This window comes from Hyperolius riggenbachi, chromosome 4, assembly GCF_040937935.1.
Source record: "Hyperolius riggenbachi isolate aHypRig1 chromosome 4, aHypRig1.pri, whole genome shotgun sequence".
Taxonomy (NCBI): domain Eukaryota; kingdom Metazoa; phylum Chordata; class Amphibia; order Anura; family Hyperoliidae; genus Hyperolius; species Hyperolius riggenbachi.
This window is the reverse complement of record NC_090649.1, coordinates 402376205-402395705: the sequence shown is the minus strand read 5'-3', so window position 1 is coordinate 402395705 and position 19501 is coordinate 402376205. Positions and strand designations below refer to the sequence as shown.

General features: G+C 42.3%; 1 protein-coding gene across 2 annotated transcripts in view; it reads left to right on the top strand.

The window, feature by feature from the left end:
- The window catches only part of ANAPC1 (anaphase promoting complex subunit 1), a 160915-nt gene that overhangs the window by 60765 nt on the left and 80649 nt on the right, over window positions 1-19501 (top strand). For both annotated transcript variants that reach the window (XM_068232285.1, XM_068232284.1), the window contains 3 exons: window positions 4711-4937; window positions 13463-13581; window positions 16923-17194. In XM_068232285.1, the coding sequence (XP_068088386.1) occupies window positions 4711-4937; window positions 13463-13581; window positions 16923-17194 (618 nt within the window). The remainder of the gene's footprint in view (window positions 1-4710; window positions 4938-13462; window positions 13582-16922; window positions 17195-19501) is intronic.

Here is a 19501-nt window from a genome sequence, read left to right as displayed (position 1 = left end):
TCCTCCACCAAAAGACCTATCATTTCTTCCTCTGAAGATGAAGAGGCTGAAGAAGGGGAGGAGGAGGATGATAATGAATCTGAAATATCTTCAGCCAAGAGTATGGAGAGTATATCAGAAATAAAGAAAGTGTCTAGATTCAGATTTCCGGCTGATGAGACTGATCAGCTAATATTGGCGATCAATAAAACTTTAAAAATTGAACCAAAAAAATCTGAAGAGATATCTTTACATGATAGATTGTACCAGGGAATGGAACCGGATGAGCCACTTACATTTCCGGTACATAGGTCTACAAAGAATACTATTCTTAGTCAATGGAAATACCCAGATAGAAAGTTGTTCATGTCTAAGGGGTTTATTAAGAGGTTTCCATTCACTGAAGCGGATGCCAAAGTATGGGATTGATGTCCTAGACTTGATGCAGCATTCTCTCAAGTTAATAAGGATAACGAATTAGCTTTTGAAGATCTGGGATATCTTAAAGATCCACAGGATAAGAAGGTGGAGTTTGCACTTAAGAAGGCATGGACGTCAGCAGGAGCAAATTTTCGACCAGCTGCTGCAACAACATGTGTATCCAGGGTATTAGCCTTATGGGTAAAGGATGTTGAAGAAAAGGTAGAGAGAGGAGCATCTAAGGAGGAGATCCTAGAGTCATTAGACGTGGTGTCAAAGGCTACGGATTACATAACAGACGCAGCAGCAGAAAACATAAGAGTGAATGCAAGAACTTCTGCTTTAATTAATTCCGCAAGACGTAATTTATGGATAAAGAATTGGGAAGGCAGTCAGGCCTCAAAAGCAAGGGTGTGTAACATACCCTTTGATGGAGACCTGTTGTTTGGGGCCCAGCTGGGTGAGATACTGGAGAGAACAGGAGATAGAAAGAAGGGATTCCCAAAGAAAAAGAAATTTATACAAAATAAAAGGTTCTTCAGAAGGAATAGACAGGAAAGCAGGGATAAACCTCAGCAGAGAAGGAAACCCTGGGCTATCAATAGAGAGGGAACGAAAAGGAATTTCCCTTTTCGGAACCCAGAAAACAAAGAGAAGAAGTGACGCCAAAGAGAGAGTTGGGGGTCGTCTAACACAATTTTATTCTCAATGGACGGAAGTAAGCAGAAACGATTTCATCCTCAGTCTGGTAAATCAAGGGTACAAGATCCAATTTCAATCACTTCCAAGAAACAGGTTTGTTTCCACTCCTCTGCCAAGGGACAAACAAAAGCGTCAGGCCTTACAAGGCATCATAAAAGATATGATAGAGGAGAAAGTGGTAGTTCCGGTTCCTTGCGATCAACATCGCAAGGGATTTTACTCTACGATTTTTCTAGTAAAGAAACCGACGGGCAAATTCAGGTTAATCTTGAACCTAAAACCTTTAAACCCGTTTGTGACTTATCAAAGATTCAGGATGGAATCGATCTTCTATGTAAGAAACTTGCTAACCCCCAACTGCGTCATGACGAATATAGATCTGAGGGACGCCTACTGGCATATCCCAATAAGAGAATCGTCACAAAAATTTCTCAGATTTGCGGTAAAACGGAAAGATTCAATCCAGCACCTCCAGTTCAGAGTCCTGCCCTTCGGCATTTCATCAGCACCCCGCATATTCACGAAAGTAATGGGGGAGGTGATAAAGGACTTTCACGTAAAGGGAATTCTGGTAATTCCCTATCTAGACGACTTACTAGTAGTGGCAGACTCGTATCAACAGGCAAAGGAGGACACGAAGAAGGTGCTGGATCAACTTCAAGCTCTCGGTTGGCTGATAAATTGGGAGAAGTCGGCATTGGAACCGACATCAAAGATACAGTTTCTAGGAGTAGTCATAAACTCGGAAAAAGAAAGGCTGTACTTAACAGAAGAGAAAATGACAAAGTTAAAGAGGATAATACAAGATTGTATAACAGATCCAAATCTAACAATAAGAGAAGTCATGCGAATACTAGGATTTCTGACATCAACATCCCCTGCAATCCAGTGGGCGTTATTGCACACAAGACAACTCCAATATTGGATGATGGAAGTCTGGAGCAAGAAGCAGGAGGATTTGGAAACAGAGGTAACATGTCCAGAGACAGTATTAAAGTCATTAGAATGGTGGACGTCAGAAAAGATTCTAACCGAAGGAAGATTATGGACAATCCCAACACAAAGATATATTACCACGGATGCAAGTCTCCTAGGATGGGGAGCTTATCTAGACGGAGAGATGTTCCAGGGTCTCTGGCCAAGACTAATAAGGCACCAGTCGTCAAATTACAGAGAGCTAAGAGCAGTAAAAGAGACATTAGTACGGACAGTACAGTTACTGAAAGGGCAACATGTGCAGATCAGGACAGACAATACGACAACAGTAGCCTACATAAACCGCCAAGGGGGGACAAGGTCAAAGAAACTTCTAGACCTGGCAATAGATATCCTAACGATAGCGGAAGACAATTTCCTATCCTTATCAGCAGTCCACCTAAAGGGTTCCTTGAACAGCATGGCGGATTTCCTAAGCCGACACAGACTATCGAATTCCGAGATAGAGATATCCAGGAAAGTCTTCAGAACCTTAGTCAGGAGATGGGGTCGGCCCCAGCTGGACATTTTTGCGAACAAAAGAAACACAAAATGCAGAAGATTTTATTCCTTAAATCCAGGAGAAGGGGCGGAGGCAGTGGACGCGCTCAGTCAAAGTTGGACCTTCAAGAAAGCATATGCGTTCCCACCAATTCAACTGATACCCCGAGTTTTGCAGAAATTAATGCAAACCAGAGCAACTTTAATCTTTATAGCTCCAGACTGGCCAGGGAGAAGCTGGTATCCAATTCTCCTGAAGATGAGGCTGGAGGGACCAGTGAGACTCCCTCACGGGAAAGTGCTGTCTCAGGTGCAGAGAGGAAGTGTAAGTTACATACCAAATCTAAACCTGTCTGCCTGGCTTCTGAGAGGTCTCCTTTAAGGAAGAGAGGGGTTTCAGAAAGGGTTATCAATACACTTCTGGACTGTAGAAAGAAGATAACCAAGAAAATATACTTAAAATACTGGAAGACTTTCAACATGTGGAAGGAACAATCAGGTTTTTCCGGAGGAGTGATACCCACAGTGTTAGAATTTCTACAGGAAGGAGTAGAGAAGAACATTGCGCTAAGTACATTGAAGGTGCAGGTGACAGCAATATCTACTTATCTGGACATAAAGTTAGCAAATGATCCCCTTATTATTCAGTTCTTTAAGTCTATAGAAAGAAAGAAGCCTATAATCAATAGGAAGGTTCCTTCTTGGGATCTATCCTTAGTATTAAGAGTTTTAAAGGGAGATCAATTTGAACCAATAACGGAAATTCCGATAAGACAATTAACAATGAAAGTAATTTTTTTAGTAGCAATTACTTCAGCCAGAAGAGTTAGCGAGCTGGAAGCCTTATGTTGTGACGAACCCCTTTGTCTAATGTGTAAGGACAAGGTGATATTAAAAACATGTGAGGAATTCCTTCCTAAGGTAGCTACAAGATTTCATAGGTCACAGGAAATTGTACTACCATCATTTAATGAAGAACCATCCTTGGACGTCAGAAGGTCCCTGATAGCTTATTTGGATAGAGTAGCAGATTTCAGAGAATCAAGAGCTCTATTTATCAATGCCACAGGAGCTACAAAGGGTAAAAAGATGTCTAAAAGAACTATAGCCAAGTGGATAAAGATATGTATAGAAGAGGCCTATAGGTTAGCAGGATCTACACTGCTAGGTACAGTTAAGGCTCATTCAACTAGGGCAGCTGCCACATCATGGGCATACAGAGCGGGTGCTACGCCAGAAGAAATTTGTAGAGCCGCTACGTGGTCAAGTATGGGCACCTTCTCAAGACATTACAGGGTGAATCTGATGACTGCAAGACAACAATCCTTTGGGGAGAAAGTTCTACAGGCAGTCGGCCCACCCTAGAATTGGTAAGATCTTCTTGCTCATCTTCTCATGGTGGACCTGTCCTGGAGGTTACTGGAAAAACCAGTGTTAGTTACCTGGTAACATCCTTTTTAGTAACCTCCAGGACAGGTCCGTAACCCACCCGGATAACGGGATATATATATATATATATATATATATATATATATATATATATATAGATAGATAGATATATATATATATATATATATATATATATATATATATATATATATATATATATAGATAGATAGATATATGTGTATGGAAATGTATTTATGTATGTATGTAATTATGTATATAGGTACATGGTATAAGGACCCTCTTTTTGGTTAACAGTTCTTGTGGTTGACTGAGGTTAGAGGGGTTGGTTTAAAATTTATAGAGTGCTCAAGTGGAACGTTTCCTGTTCCTGGGAGGAGCCTATGTCGTCTCATGGTGGACCTGTCCTGGAGGTTACTAAAAAGTATGTTACCAGGTAACTAACACTGGTTTCACTCTGGGACTCTTGAGACACTGCAACTGAGCAGAGACTATGAAACATTAAATCTGCTTTGTAAATGTTTATATATAAAATAAAACCTTGAGATCTCTAAAAGAGTCATTTTAGGAATAGGACAGATCCAATTGTTTATCTTATTAGTTTATTTTCATCTCTGGTTCACTTTAAGTGGCAGAATGCAGTACAGTACATTTCACACTAGCTGTTGCTATGAATGACTCAATGATAAGTTTACATTGCACTTACTTTTATTATTGCTTTTACAGTCTACTGTGCAGGTGCCTTCAGCAGAGGTTCCTCCTGCAGGAGAAGCAGAAGAGGAGGATGATGGGATGAACGACTTAAACCAGGAGGTGATGTCATTGATTTGGAGTGAAGATTTACGGGTGCAGGAAGTACGCAGGCTTTTACAAAGTTCCCATCCTGTGCGAGTGAATGTCGTACAGATGCCTGAAGTTAGTGACCATGAATACTTAGAAGAGAAAGAGAACAGGTAAGATGCCTTCAGTGTTGCCTGCTGCCTGCTACACTAATACTCATTTCCTAGGTTTTATGTAACATGTGGGTTAAGAATCTCTTAGAGGGACTGTAACCAAAATAACATAATTCATAAAATTGTATAATTTTTTTCCAATATTCATGTATAAATTAGTCAGTGTTTGCTCATTGCCACATCTTTAGTACTGGCAAGTGATCTCTGCAGAATGTTCTGCGTATTCTGAAGCCAGTACAAAACAAAGCTGGTCTCCTAGAATGCTCAGGGTGCACGAATTCCACATGATAAACAGCCTAGGGCTAGCCTTAGTGGGGTGGGGTTACATACCAATATACAGCAATATATAGCTATAGGAAGAGTTTCTGATGCTGCATATTTAACATAAAAGTGGGTATCATGAATAATTTACTGCATTTTACTATACACCCCACAGTGCCTCTTTATAGAATATTATCATCAATTTATTTTACAGTTGTTAGTTAAACCCCCGTTATCCCGAACTCGGTTAACCAGAAGTCCCAAGCAATCAGAAAAAAAAACCTGTACTTGCAGGATGCATAAATCTACTTTTCTCTAATTGCCATCCGGGACAACATGAGATCCGGTCCCGCCCCAGATCTGGGGAAACATAACCCCAAGAAGATTAAAAGCCCCCGCCCTCCCTCCAACCTCAGTTCATCTGTGTTTCCGTGTCGGAAACACCTAAGAAGAGAAGCTCCAGCTTTTTATTTTTTTTTGTTATATATTACTCACCAGTGTGTGAGTTCGTTCTGGGAGGTGGTGGCCTGGGCAGCGCAGGAGGCAACGCCGGCTACGATCCTCCGGCTAATCCGGCATGCGGCCTCTATGTAGCGTATGGCCGACATGCCGAGCGTTCCCCTTCAGAGCCGGCTCTGCAAGGCGCATCCGCGCTCTGTCCGGCGCATGGTGATGACGTCAGCTGGCTGACGGCCGGAAGGGGGCGGACTGAGGAGACCCAGGAAGAGTGAAACGTGTTCCTGGCGTCTCCGTCTCACTTGCACTATCTCCGCAGTGGGGCTACGGAGAGGAGGATGTCGCAGAAGGGAGAGCAGCCACAGCAGCCGCAGCAGCGGGACTCTGAGGCGGCAGGTCTGACTGCAAAATCCTCCGGGCAAGTCCAGCCATCAGGGTCAAGTACGGTAAGCCCTCCAGTGGAGGACAGGTTTGGTTACCTTACTTACTCAGCATTGATGGCTTATCAGGTCTTTTTGTCTGTTTCTATCTTTTTATGTGTTTAGACAAAGACTGATCCTAAGGCTGCTGGACAAGTTAAGACTTATAAGAGATGTGGCTTGTGTAACAGCAAGATAGCTTTAGAAGCCCCAAAGAATTTGTGTCAGTCCTGTACCGATGATATTGTATCCTCCCATTCATCAGATATTTTAAAGGGGGTAATGGAGGTAGTTAACAGGAATATGCAGGAGACTTTGGACAAATTTAAAGAATCCTTTGTACCACAAGCTCCTGAACCCCTTCCAGGACCCTCCTCAGGGTTTTTTGCCCCCCCCCCTTCCACCCTTTTTGAAGGTTTAGGTGCAGAGGAGGAGGAGGGAGAGGAAGAAGAAGAGGAGGAGGAGGAGGGGGTGTCCGTCTCACACGAGGAAGGGGGAACAGCCTCATTCAGAGGGTTCAGAAAAGGAGGAGAGGGTTAAGACTCCGAGATTTTTATTTTCTCCGGACGAATCTTCTGAGTTACTTAAGGCTGTATACACCACAGAGCAAATTAAGGAACCAGTTCCTGAATTAACCCCGCAGGACCAGGTATATTTGGGTTTAGGTCAGTCTAAGGGTAGAGTGTTCCCTATCCATAAGACCCTCCAGGATATTATCACCTCGCAGTGGCAAAACCCGGAGAGGCCTTTGTTCATCCCCAAATCAGCTAAAAGGAAGTATCCCTTTGAACAGTCTGATATTGAAAAATGGACAAAATGCCCAAAATTAGACGCATCCTTGTCGAGGTATTCCAAGGACGCTGATTTGTCCTTTGAGGATACGGGGGTTCTCAAAGATGTAATGGACAAGAAAGTTGATTCCCTACTTAAAAAAGCATGGGAATCGGCGGCGTTTGGTTTTATCCCAGGAATCTCAGCCACTTGTATCGCACGTAACCTTAGAATCTGGATGGATAATTTATTCGAACAGATTGCTAAGGGAGTTCCGCTGAAAGATTATGCAGCCTCACTACCAGTAGTATTGAGGGCAGTGGCATTTTTAGCGGATTCGGTTACTGAGCTCATTCGGGTTTCGGCGCGTACTACAGCTCTCGTTAATGCTGCTAGAAGAGCAGTGTGGCTAAAAACCTGGGAAGGAGACCAGACGTCTAAAAATAAATTATGCTCAATCCCGTTGGAGGGGAATCTCTTATTCGGTTCTGGACTTGATGAGGTTCTATCTCGTTCAGCAGAAAAGGGCAAGCAGTTCCCGAATAAAAAGAGAAATTTTAAAGGGAGGAAACCTTTTGTCCCTAATAAACAGTCTTCTGATCAACCGAAAAATAGGAATGTGCAGAAGAAATGGTCCTTTCCTAGAGGGAAAGGTAGAGGTGGGTTCACTCTCGGGAAGACTGAGCCCCCCAAAACCAATAAATGACTCATTACCAGTGGGGGGGAGACTAATTTATTTTTGTTCGGAATGGGAAAGGTTAAACCCAGATCCTTTTGTTTTTCAAATTATAAGGCGGGGTTACCGGCTTCAGTTTTCAAGGACTCCCCCTCACAGGAAGTTTGTGAATCCCTATCCAAAGGACCCAGAGAAAGCATGGGGCCTGGAATCAGAGATTCAGAAGTTATTAGAGAAAAGGGTAATTTTGCCAGTCCCCCAGGAAGAGGTATTCCAGGGGTATTACTCCCACGTTTTTTTGGTAAAGAAGGCCAACGGGAAATTCAGATTTATTCTGAATCTCAAATCTCTCAATCCATTTTTGATTTACAAAAAGTTCAGGATGGAAAGCATCTATTCTGTAAGAGCACTATTACAGGGCAAGGAGTTCTTTGTTTCAATAGATCTCCAGGATGCCTACCTGCACATACCCATTTTTCCAGGTCATCAGAGATTTTTGAGATTCGCAATCAGGGTCGGCTCCCAATTGCGTCATTTCCAGTTCCAGGCGCTTCCCTTCGGGATAGCATCTGCCCCACGAATTTTTACAAAGGTATTAGCAGAGGTCATGAAGGATTTGAGATTACAGGGTATATCGATCGTCCCGTTTCTGGACGATCTTCTAATTTTTGCAAAGACAGAGGATTTGGTTTTATGTCACAGGGACATTGTAATCAAGATCTTGACTCAAGTAGGTTGGATTATAAATTATGAAAAGTCCAACCTGACACCTGTCCAGGAGATCACCTTTCTGGGGTACAGGATAAACTCTTTAGACATGAAGATTTATCTTCCATCGGAAAAGATTGTGAGAGTTCAATCCGAGGTGGAGAAACTTCTCACCCAGGAGGTTTGTTCACTTCGGCAGATCATGAGAATACTAGGTCTGTTCTCCTCTTCAATGCCAGCAGTGACTTGGGCACAGTTCCATGGCAGGGAACTACAATCCCTTCTTCTAGACAACTGGGACAAATCTCAAAAGTCCCTAGAGGGATCAATCTCGATTCCAGAAACAGTCAGAAACAGTCTAGTTTGGTGGCTGAGTCTCGAGAACCTGAACAGTGGGAGAGTCTGGAGACAGGCCAGTCCAGTGAAAATTTTCACGGACGCAAGTTCCTGGGGCTGGGGAGCAACAACAGAAGGTTTTCATGCCCAGGGGGATTGGCTTCCCTTGATAAGAAAGAAATCTTCCAATTTCAGGGAGTTGCTGGCGGTTCAGAAAGCGCTTCAATCTTTTCAATCTCTAATACAGGGAAATCATGTGCTGATTTTCTCGGACAACGTCACCACGGTGGCATATCTATCAAAGCAGGGAGGCACAAGATCTCGGGATCTGATGTTTCTCGCGTCGGAAATTTTCAATTGGGTGGAATCGCGAGTTCTATCCTTAACGGCGGTTCACATGAAAGGAATTCTCAATATAGAAGCAGACTTTTTGAGCCGCCAGCAGGTCAGTCAAGCAGAGTGGGAGTTACATCCGGAGGTATTCCAAATGATAATAGAGAAATTTGGGACCCCGGAGATCGATCTTTTTGCTTCCCCAGCAAACGCAAAAGTAAAACAATTTTTCTCCCTACACAAGGGCCAGGGGTCTCTGGGGCTGGATGCCCTAAGTTTACCATGGGGGTTCAACCTGAGTTATGCTTTTCCCCCTATAGCTCTGCTTCCGCAGGTTTTGGTGAAGCTTCAGGAAGAATCGGGGAAACTGATTCTCGTAGCTCCTTTTTGGCCGAAAAGGCCATGGTATGCAGCCCTGCTAAGGATGGCAATGAGCCCACCTTTTCTGCTACCAGTTCGTCCAGACTTACTAATGCAGGGTCCTCTACTGCATCCCAGGCCCCACTTGTTCAAACTGGCCGCATGGATCCTGAAAGGGTGATTTTGAGGAACAAAGGGCTTCCTGAGAAAGTTATTGAGACGCTCCTGAAGTGTAGAAAGCCGGTGACTCAGAAAATCTATCGTAAAGTATGGAAGGTATATTTAGCGTGGTGTTCATCTCGTTCCAGGGATAAGAATTTGACTCCTTCAGTGTTAGAATTCTTACAGGACGGATTTGATATGAGACTAGCACCCAGTACACTAAAGGTACAGTGTTCAGCATTATCTATTCTTTTAGATAGACACCTGGCACAGGAGGAGTTGGTTAAAAGTTTATTTAAAGCCTTACAGAGATCTACACCAGTCAAGCAGAAAATCTTTCCGCAATGGGATCTATCCCTTGTTCTTAATGGCCTCATAAGAACCCCCTTTGAACCGATCGAGAAAATTGACATAAAATTTTTGACTCTTAAACTAGCCTTTTTGATTGCAGTCACGTCGGCTAGACGGCTAAGTGATCTACACGCTTTATCTATTAAAGACCCTTTCCTAATTATATGTTCCGATAGTGTTAGGATGAGGACAGACCCGGCCTATTTACCTAAGGTCACGTCGGAATTCCATAGAGCTCAGGAGATTATTCTGCCCTCTTTTTGTTCCAATCCTTCGGGGGAGAAAGAGGAAGGTTTCCATTGTTTAGATGTAAGAAGGTCACTGTTGGTTTATTTAAAGAGGTCAACAGAAAGGTGCTGCAGGCGGTGGTCCCTCCCTAGGTGAGTCTTTAAGTTTTTTAAAGACTTTCTCGCTTATCTCTCATGTTGTCCCGGATGGCAATTAGAGAAAGACTCCTATTAGACCTACCGGTAATGGAGTTTCTGATTGGCATCCGGGACAACGGCTATAACCCTTCCCTTTCCTGTCAGGCACCTTTCCTTGACGATTAGGAGCACGGTGGGGGGGGGGGTATATTAAGCATCCACGAAGGTTGTTTATTCTCTTTTTTTCCTTCCTTCATCTTGGTGTTTTGACATAGTTACTTTCAGACGCACTGAGGTTGGAGGGAGGGCGGGGGCTTTTAATCTTCTTGGGGTTATGTTTCCCCAGATCCGGGGCGGGACCGGATCTCATGTTGTCCCGGATGCCAATCAGAAACTCCATTACCGGTAGGTCTAATAGGAGTCTTTACGTGTGGAGCATAGGACTGTTTCTTAGCTAAGCCTATGTTTAACATTGACTCTCAAGCAACCAGAAACTACACTTATCCGGCATCAACCAATCCCTGTTGGTACCAGATAATGGGGGTTTTACTGTAGTAAGTTTAGATTCTAAAATACATACAGTATAGAGATGCTACCTACAAGCAAACAGGTTTATATCTGTGAAATGATGAATAGATAAAGAACATCCAAGGTGACATGATGAGATAGACATATGTATGTGAGTGCTAAGCACACAAATAGCTAGGCTGTGTTCCTTTTTTCCCTTTCTCTGCCTGAAAGAGTTAAAAATCATATATGCAAGTGACAGTTTCTGTCCGGGTCAGACTGTAGCATAACCCTCACTGATTACTAATTACAGCCACAAAATACCATTCTGTCAGTAAATGGCTTCTGAGAGAAGGAAAGAGATAAAAGGGGTCAATAATATATAGATTTGTGCTCTAGCATACTTCAATGACGGTCTCATTTAGCAGAGACAATGGAACGGTAAAAACTTAAACTAGACTTAAATATAAAATAAAACAGTGGGATATCTAAAAAAGTCATTTTTAGTAGGAGGAGGATGAATACAATTGTTCTTCTCATTAGTTTATTTTCACCTCGGATGTCCTTTAAAAGCAAATATAGAAATGACAATTCAATATTTCTGTATCTATGGGTTGACTTTTTAATTATTGATGACATGCTGGTTTTTAGCTCCCTGACTTCAACTGTGTGCTAGAAGCCAGTTGCTGATTGTTGTGGATTACAGAATAGCAATCTTTCTGGCATATGGTTAATTTGCATATATTCAGCAGTGTTGCACTGGGAGACATCTCAAGCTCACTCCAACCTGAATTATTGCAAATTCTTTCTGTTTTAAGAAAGCAAACTTTTTTGTTTTTCTGGCACTGTTTGGCTGTATGAAAATTCCAGACATTCAACAAAGAACCTGTAGCGGGAGCACATACTGACCTTGTCTGTTAGATCTGCCATAATCCCTAATCCTCCTCTTCATTACTCTGAAGTTCTTTTTTTAACTAGCACTCATAATGGTAACAAAAATCATCTTCCAGGCTGTCCTAGTTAGACAAGACACAGAACATTTATATTGTGCTTTTCTCCTGGTGGACCTAAAGCGCCAGAGCTGCAGCCACTAGGGCGAGCTCTATAGCCGCAAGAACTGTTACGGAGTCTTGCCCAAGGTCTCCTACTGAATAGGTGCTAGCTTACTGAACAGGAAGATCCAAGATTCGAATGCAGGTCGCCTGTGTCAGAGGCAGAGCCCTAACCGGTACACTATCCAGCCACTGCTTAAAGAAGAATTGTCGCGAAAATCTTAAAATTTAAAACACATACAAATAAGAAGTACGTTTCTTCCAGAGTAAAATGAGCCATAAATTACTTTTCTCCTATGTTGCTGTCACTTACAGTAGGTAGTAGAAATTTGACATTATCGACAGATTTTGGACTAGCCCATCTTCTCTTAAGGGGGGTCTCAGGGTTTTCTTTATTTTTAAAAGCATTTAGTGAATAGCAGTTGCTCTGTCCAACTGCCAAAATAGTGTGCAGTGAGCATTGAGGCTGGCCAGCATCTTTGTATTAATCATTTTCAGTGAATGTCTTCATAAAGAATGAAGGCCATGCTGAGAATCCCCCATGAAGAGATGGATTAGCCCAAAACCTGTAGGAAATGTCAGATTTCTACTACCTACTGTAAGTGACAGCAACATAGAAGAAAAATTATGTATGGCTCATTTTACTCTGGGAGAAATTTACTTCTTATTTGTATGTGTTTTGAATTTTAAGATTTTCGCGACAGTTCCTCTTTAACCTCCTGAGCGGTATGGACGAGCTCAGCTCGTCCATCACCGCCGGAGGCTGCCGCTCAGGCCCTGCTGGGCCGATTTTCCTCAAATAAAAAGCAGCACACGCAGCCGGCACTTTGCCAGCCGCGTGTGCTGCCTGATCGCCGCCGCTCTGCGGCGATCCGCCGCGAGCAGCGGCGAAAGAGGGTCCCCCCAGCCGCCCGAGCCCTGCGCAGCCGGACCAATCAGTTCCGGCCAGCGCTAAGGGCTGGATCGGAGGCGGCTGACGTCAGGACGTCACTCCGCTCGTCGCCATGGCGACGAGGAAAGCCAAACAAGGAAGGCTGCTCATTGCAGCCTTCCTTGTTACTTATGCTTGCCGGAGGCGATCAGAAGAACGCCTCCGGAGCGCCCTCTAGTGTGCTTTCATGCAGCCAACTTTCAGTTGGCTGCATGAAATAGATTTTTTTTTATAAAAAAAAAAACCCTCCCGCAGCCTCCCTGGCGATCTCAATAGAACGCCGGGGAGGTTAAGGAAAGGGGCTTGGATTACATTTTCCATTGTTAGTCACTGGAAGAAGCATTGAATGGCTCATTTACTTATTGTGCACTATATTCTTTGTGACTTCATATGATAAAGGAGGACTTTCAGCTATTAGGAGCCTTACTGGAGATGGGAGTGTAAAGTTTTCTCTTTACAGGGTTTTTGTTTTTTTTAAAGCCTGGAGATCCCTTTTGAGTGAAACTTTTCAGCCTGGGGCCCTCTAGAGCTGTATAAGCAGTGTTTTGAAAAGCACTAGGCTAATGAAAGCCTATGGCAGTGGTTTCTTAGGAGCCATCGCGATTTTGCTAAAACCGATATACCCTGAAAACGCTCTGTTTTTAGTAGCAAAATTGTGAGTGGTTTGCGATCTCTAGAGGGCCCCAAGCCTTCATGTTGCTATATTAAGCCACAGTTAGAAATCTCCTGTAATGGTTTTATGATTACAGGTCATTTTTTTTAGCAATCATTTACTTGGATGTTATTAAATCTAACATGAAAAATCATGAGCCTGAATTGCCAAGTATTGTATTGCAGGTTGTTACAGCTGTGTCAGAGGACCATGGCCTTGCCTGTTGGCAGAGGGATGTTCACTTTGTTTTCTCATCATCCAGTCCCTACAGAACCACTTCCTATCCCTAAACTGAACCTCACAGGTGAGTTCTTCTTTTATCACAGGTATACCAATAACATTACTGAATAAGATAGAGAAAATGCTATTCCCATTCTCTTAGCAAACAAATGTACAATGCCCAGTAACTAGCTGAGAGAAATCACCACCAGGAGACTTGGACGCAGGATACAGCCGATATACGGCTTACCCTTCTCCTGCACAAGTACCGGCGGCGTTCATTACTATTCCCCCTCTAGGTCCTTGTGGATGGTGGGGAAAGATGTAATTCAGCTTCCAGCTATTGCTGGCGGCTGAATTAGTGTTTTAAAAGTAACTTCTACTCCATCTTCTGACGGTGCCGAAGTTACTCACTGTGCGCTGCTAAAGCCGCAATCCCTTTTATGGTCTATGGTGGCACCGACTGCTCCGAAATCTCCTGCGCTCTAATCGACGTGCTCGGCTGGCACCAACCATTCCTTACAATTGGGCTAAAGGAAATCTTTTTTTGTGTAAGCAAGTGGTAACGCAGCTAAATTGGAAGAAGACAGATTTGAACTAACAAAGGAAATCTGGGACTCATGGATAAAATCTGCATTCTGCTGTCCAAGATTTTGTATGTATTTTTTTTGCCAGGATATTTGTAATTTCCCTTGTCACAGAGTCTTGTTCTAATAAACCAGTATTGTTATCCTCTTACGTTTCTCAGTCAGTTTTGTTCTACACTTGACTCTGTTGATATACCGTAGCAGATCTCTTGTTTTAAGGGTCCATACACTCAGTGATTTTCTCATTAGATTCCTTTCAGGTTTGATTCATCTGCTGGGAATCAATTTTGGCTAAAATTCGATCAAAAGTATTGATCAGACAGGATGGAAAATTCAAAGCAATTGGGGGCTCAGCAAGAGCATTAACAGATCCATGTCCCATAGATTTGCACTGCATCAAACAGTGCAGTTCTGCAGTTTCATTGATTGCTTTTTTTGTTAATAGATTCCCTACTGGAATCTATAGGAAATTGATATGCAGTGTATGGTAGGAATAGTTTCCTTCTGAATTGATAATTTTCAAAAAGAAATCAATTCTTTCCTGTTTAACCTGTTACCTAGTGTTATAAGGTTTGTTGGTGGACATTCTGTTTACTCAGTTGGTACTGATTTAGGTGTGTGCAATCTAAGGTCATGTCAGGCCAGACCAAACTAGTTCATTAACCACCCTGGCGTTCTATTAAATGCGCCAGGGTGGCGGCACAGTAGTATTTTTTTTAAATCATGTAGCTAGCCTAGCGCTTGTAACGCGGTGCATCGGCGGGTAGCGGCGGTGATCGTCCTAAACACGCAGCTAGCAAAGTGCTAGCTGCGTGTTTTTAAAAAAAAAAATGAAGAAAATCGGCCCACCAGGGCCTGAGCGGCGCCCTCCGGCGGTAATGGACGAGCTGAGCTTGTCATTACCGCCAAGGAGGTTAAAGAGTAACTGTCAGGCATAAAATCAAAAATCAATTCCTTATTTTTAACTGGTAAACAAGTAATAAGGATGCTACCCAGGCAATCCAAAAGTTAAAAAGCACTCTTATTTTTCTTCTCCATAAAACATCATTCCCCAGTTTCACTGGCTTTTATTTGGTACATCTGCCGCACAAAGGAAGTTGCAGGGCATGCTGGTTTTTTTTTTGTTTTTTTCTTCTATACTTTCCCCTCAGACTTAACTAATGCAGCCTGATTGGCTGAAACCTCTTTCCCTCCTGTTTTCCCCTCCCACATCTCTGCTCCCCTCTGATTGGCCAATATTTTACAATGCACCTTCTACTGCAGAGCTGGGTGGGAGTGTCTAAAGAGGAAGGAGGGCAATGATACACAGAGTAAGGGAGGAAATGTCAGTGTTGGCTTCAATATAGACACAGGAAAATATTGAGGATGTTCTCTTTTTTTTTTTTTTACTATAGAAAAATCACTAAAATCAAAATGTGGACAGTGCAATACATATGTTATGTAAGTAGAGCAAGTATTTATCTACACATATGTGTTTTTTTTTCTGAGATAGCATGGCTGACTGCTCCACTGCAAGTTTCACTGTTTTTTATGTTTTCTTGAATAGAAAAATTGTGTTTGTAACAAGGGCTCTAGATACCGAGGCTTAGTTCTACTTCACTTGGAAATAGACTTAGCAATAAGTGCCTGCTGCTAGTTCAAAACTTGATTTATCAAAAATATACTGCATCTTGTGTATATGCCACGTTCAAGGTGGCCATTCATCAGGCGACATGGTGGTCAGTTGACCATCCGATTCAATTATCGAATCGGATTAAAATTGGTGCGTCCAAGAGCCTACCTAATTGGACTGGTAAAGTATACTGCATGATGGTCCTACATCTTGCAGTATGCCGATTGATACATGCGACCAATTTTGGCCCGTAATTGGTCATATGTATGGCTCAGACATTATACTTGCAGTATCCTTGACAGTATTTTTACTTGCAGTAAACATGACCTGTTTGTGTCCGCCCCTGGCTCCGGGCTCCATCTTCATACACACGCCCCAAGTGGTTGCCGGCGTAAAATGGGCGCATTTGCGACGTCGCACATGGGCCCATGTATACGCTGGCAATCATGTGGGGTGCGTGTATGCGGACTGAGCCTGGAGCCCGTAGCGGACATGGACAGGTAACGTATACTGCACCAGGAGAGCACATTTTACATTGGTAGCGGGGCGGCAAGATGGCGGATGCGACATCACAGGGCTGATTCCCAAAAGATTTCATACTGAAATTGATCAGAAAGCGGCCTGTTGTGTATGGGCATTAGGGATGATCAATGAGATGCAAATATTGCTCAGTTCATGCAGGATTATGTACATTATGCAAACTATTTGCTGAAGTGGTTGGATATTTATGGCTCTGTCATTTCATGCAGTGTCTGGATGGCAGAATCAGTTCATTTCAGCTTTTATGGAGGACTTTGCTTATATGCTTCTAACAGAACAAGTGCCATGCATAACAAAGAAAGTGCACAGCTGATTAGAAGTACAAGGAAAGAAGATGAGCCCAGCAAAGTAAAAAAAAAAGATAGATAGATAGATAGATAGATAGATAGATAGATAGATAGAGCAACACAACACTATCCTAAGAACAAGCAAATTCCACTGGAAAAAAACACCAACATAGCAACAAACAAATTTCACTGGAAATACACAGCAACAAGCAAATTCCACTAGAAAAAACACTATCCTGATAACTGTTTTCTATCTAAAATGTTATAACAGCTGTGAGCACTCTGGTAATTACATGTATATCATTGAAGTTACATTATTTATAATTATGAAAAATTCCTTTCTGAGTTTGTCTTTGTAAACTATAGGCATTAAAAGATAACCTGTCATTATAATTAACAGGGCGAGCTCCACCCAGAAACACAACTGTGGATCTGAACAGTGGAAACATTGACGTTCCCCCAAACATGGCATGTTGGGCCAGCTTCCACAATGGTGTGGCTGCCGGCCTGAAAATTGCTCCAGCATCCCAGATAGACTCTGCATGGATTGTGTACAACAAGCCAAAAAATGCTGAGCTGGCCAATGAGTATGCTGGATTTCTCATGGCTCTGGGCCTCAATGGGCACCTCACCAAACTGGCGACGTTAAACATTCATGACTACTTAACCAAGGTAAAATTGTCCCTACATATCTGCTTTCTTTGAATACCCTACATATATGTTTTTAAAGCTATTGCTGTGACAGTTTAAACATGAAGTCAAGAATTTTAAACAAGGGCTGTTCTACCATACATAAGGCCATTAGGGGGCCTAAACTGTGTATGAAATGGAGACAATAACTGGAACCGCTGTTCATCATGCTTACCATAGTTAAAGGAACACTATCAAAGTTTACCTTTGTTTTTTATAAATGCCTTAAAAAGTGGTCTAACACCCAGCATTTCAACTTTGCTTTAAAAGATTGCTTACAGCTTATAAACTATTATGCCAGATTTTTTTTTAGCAGAAATTCACTGAATGGATTAAACATGACATTTTAGTGCTGCATTTAGCTAGAAATCCTCCTCCGTGCTTGCTTGTTTAGTTACAAATGTATCTATCTACAATGTAACAAACAAACACCTCTCTGAGAGAACAAAGAGGGCTTCCCCGGCAGGCTTTTCAAAGGTCTATTTGTATTCCAAATAAAGATACATTTGTAACTAAAAGATAAGAACGATGCTGATTCCTAGTTGAATCCAACACTAAAATGTCATGTTTAACCCATTCAGTGAATTTCTGCTTTAAAAAAATCTGGCATAATAGTTTGTAAGCTGTAAGCAATCTTTTAAAGCAAAGTTGTAATGCTGGGTGTTAAACCGCTTTAAATAGGCAGGAGGGCCTTTCTGATGATTTACAGTGTTAGTAAAAGGGGAAAAAAACATCCCTCCCTTATCAGATCTCTGGAGAGACAGGGTGTTGGGTTTCGGGTGTCAGACTGCGGAGCTGCTATAACAATGTATAATGCTCTCTCATTCCCTCTGCTCTGTCCTGCTTGTATAAACAAAGCATGCTATGCTGACAGGAGTGTGTTGTAGCAGGGAAGATCACTGAATGAAATCTGCACACCCAAGACACTCCTGTCTGCACACTGCCCTGCTTGTATAAACAAAGCACACACTATGCTGAGTGAATGAGAGAGCATTACACAGTCTTATAGCAGTCTGACACAGGAGACCCCACACCCTGGCTCTCCAGACCATCTGATAAAGGAGGGATTTTTTTTGTATTTTTCTCTTTTTACTAACACTGTAAATCATTAGAAAGTCCCTTTTGCCTAGTTAACCACTTAAGCCGAAGGGTTGTTTATTTTTTGCATCTGAGCAACTTTCACTTAACTTTATCACTACTCATCACAATGAATTTGTCTATATCTTGTTTTTTCCGCCACCAATTAGGCTTTCTTTGGGAGATACATTTTGCTAATAATTATTTTATTCTAAATCCATTTTAACAGGAATATTAAGAAAGAAATGGAAAAAAAATCATTTTGGCCATTATAGTTTGAAATTAATACATGCTACCGTAATTAACACCCATGTATTTTATTTGCCCATTTGTCCCGCTTATTACACCATTTAAATTATGTCCCTATCACAATGTATGGCGCCGATATTTTATTTGGAAATAAAGGTGTATTTTTCAATTTGCGTCCATCACTATTTACAAGCCCATAATTTAACAAATTATATTAATATACTCCTTTGACATGAATATTTAAAAAGTTCAGACCCTTAGGTAACCAATTATGTTGTTTGTTTGTTTTTTGTGTTTTTTAATTGTAATTTTTTTTTGTATTAAGAATTGTATGTTTGTAATTTTCATTCGCATAGAAACAATGGAAAATCACACCAGCATTGCCATGGTTAAACTCGCATACATCGTCATCCATGCGAATTCGCATGAAAATTCGCATACACCCGCATGCGAAATTCACATCCGCATGCGAATTTTTACCGCAGCGATTCGCACCACGCAAGTGGAAACGGGCCCTTAAAGGAAATTTAGGCTACTGGGATAACCCTGATAGCATGTAATTTAATATTAGGAGCATCAGATAATAAGGATAGATAGATATTTTTTTTCTGCTTGAAAGTGTTATAGATGGCATATGCAGAGATCCTGCCCGTCCTCCCCTCTGCTGACTCGGGCTGCACTGTAACAGCTCTCCTTTCTTCCTGCTGAATCTGTATGGGACGTTAAAATGCAAGGGGTCAGCGAGTGCTGTGGACGATCGTAGATAAACAAATAAGCAAGATAAATGACTTGCTTACACTGCGTTTTACACTGGGATCAGTTCCTTTGCTGCCAGTTCTACAATCCTCCCCAGCACTCGCTGAGCAGCCTGCATCTCTAGTACAGCTTCAGCAGGGAGAGAGGAGAGTATACATCAGCTTTTACAGCGAACCCCCACAATTCGGCCATCTGTGCTCCCACGGC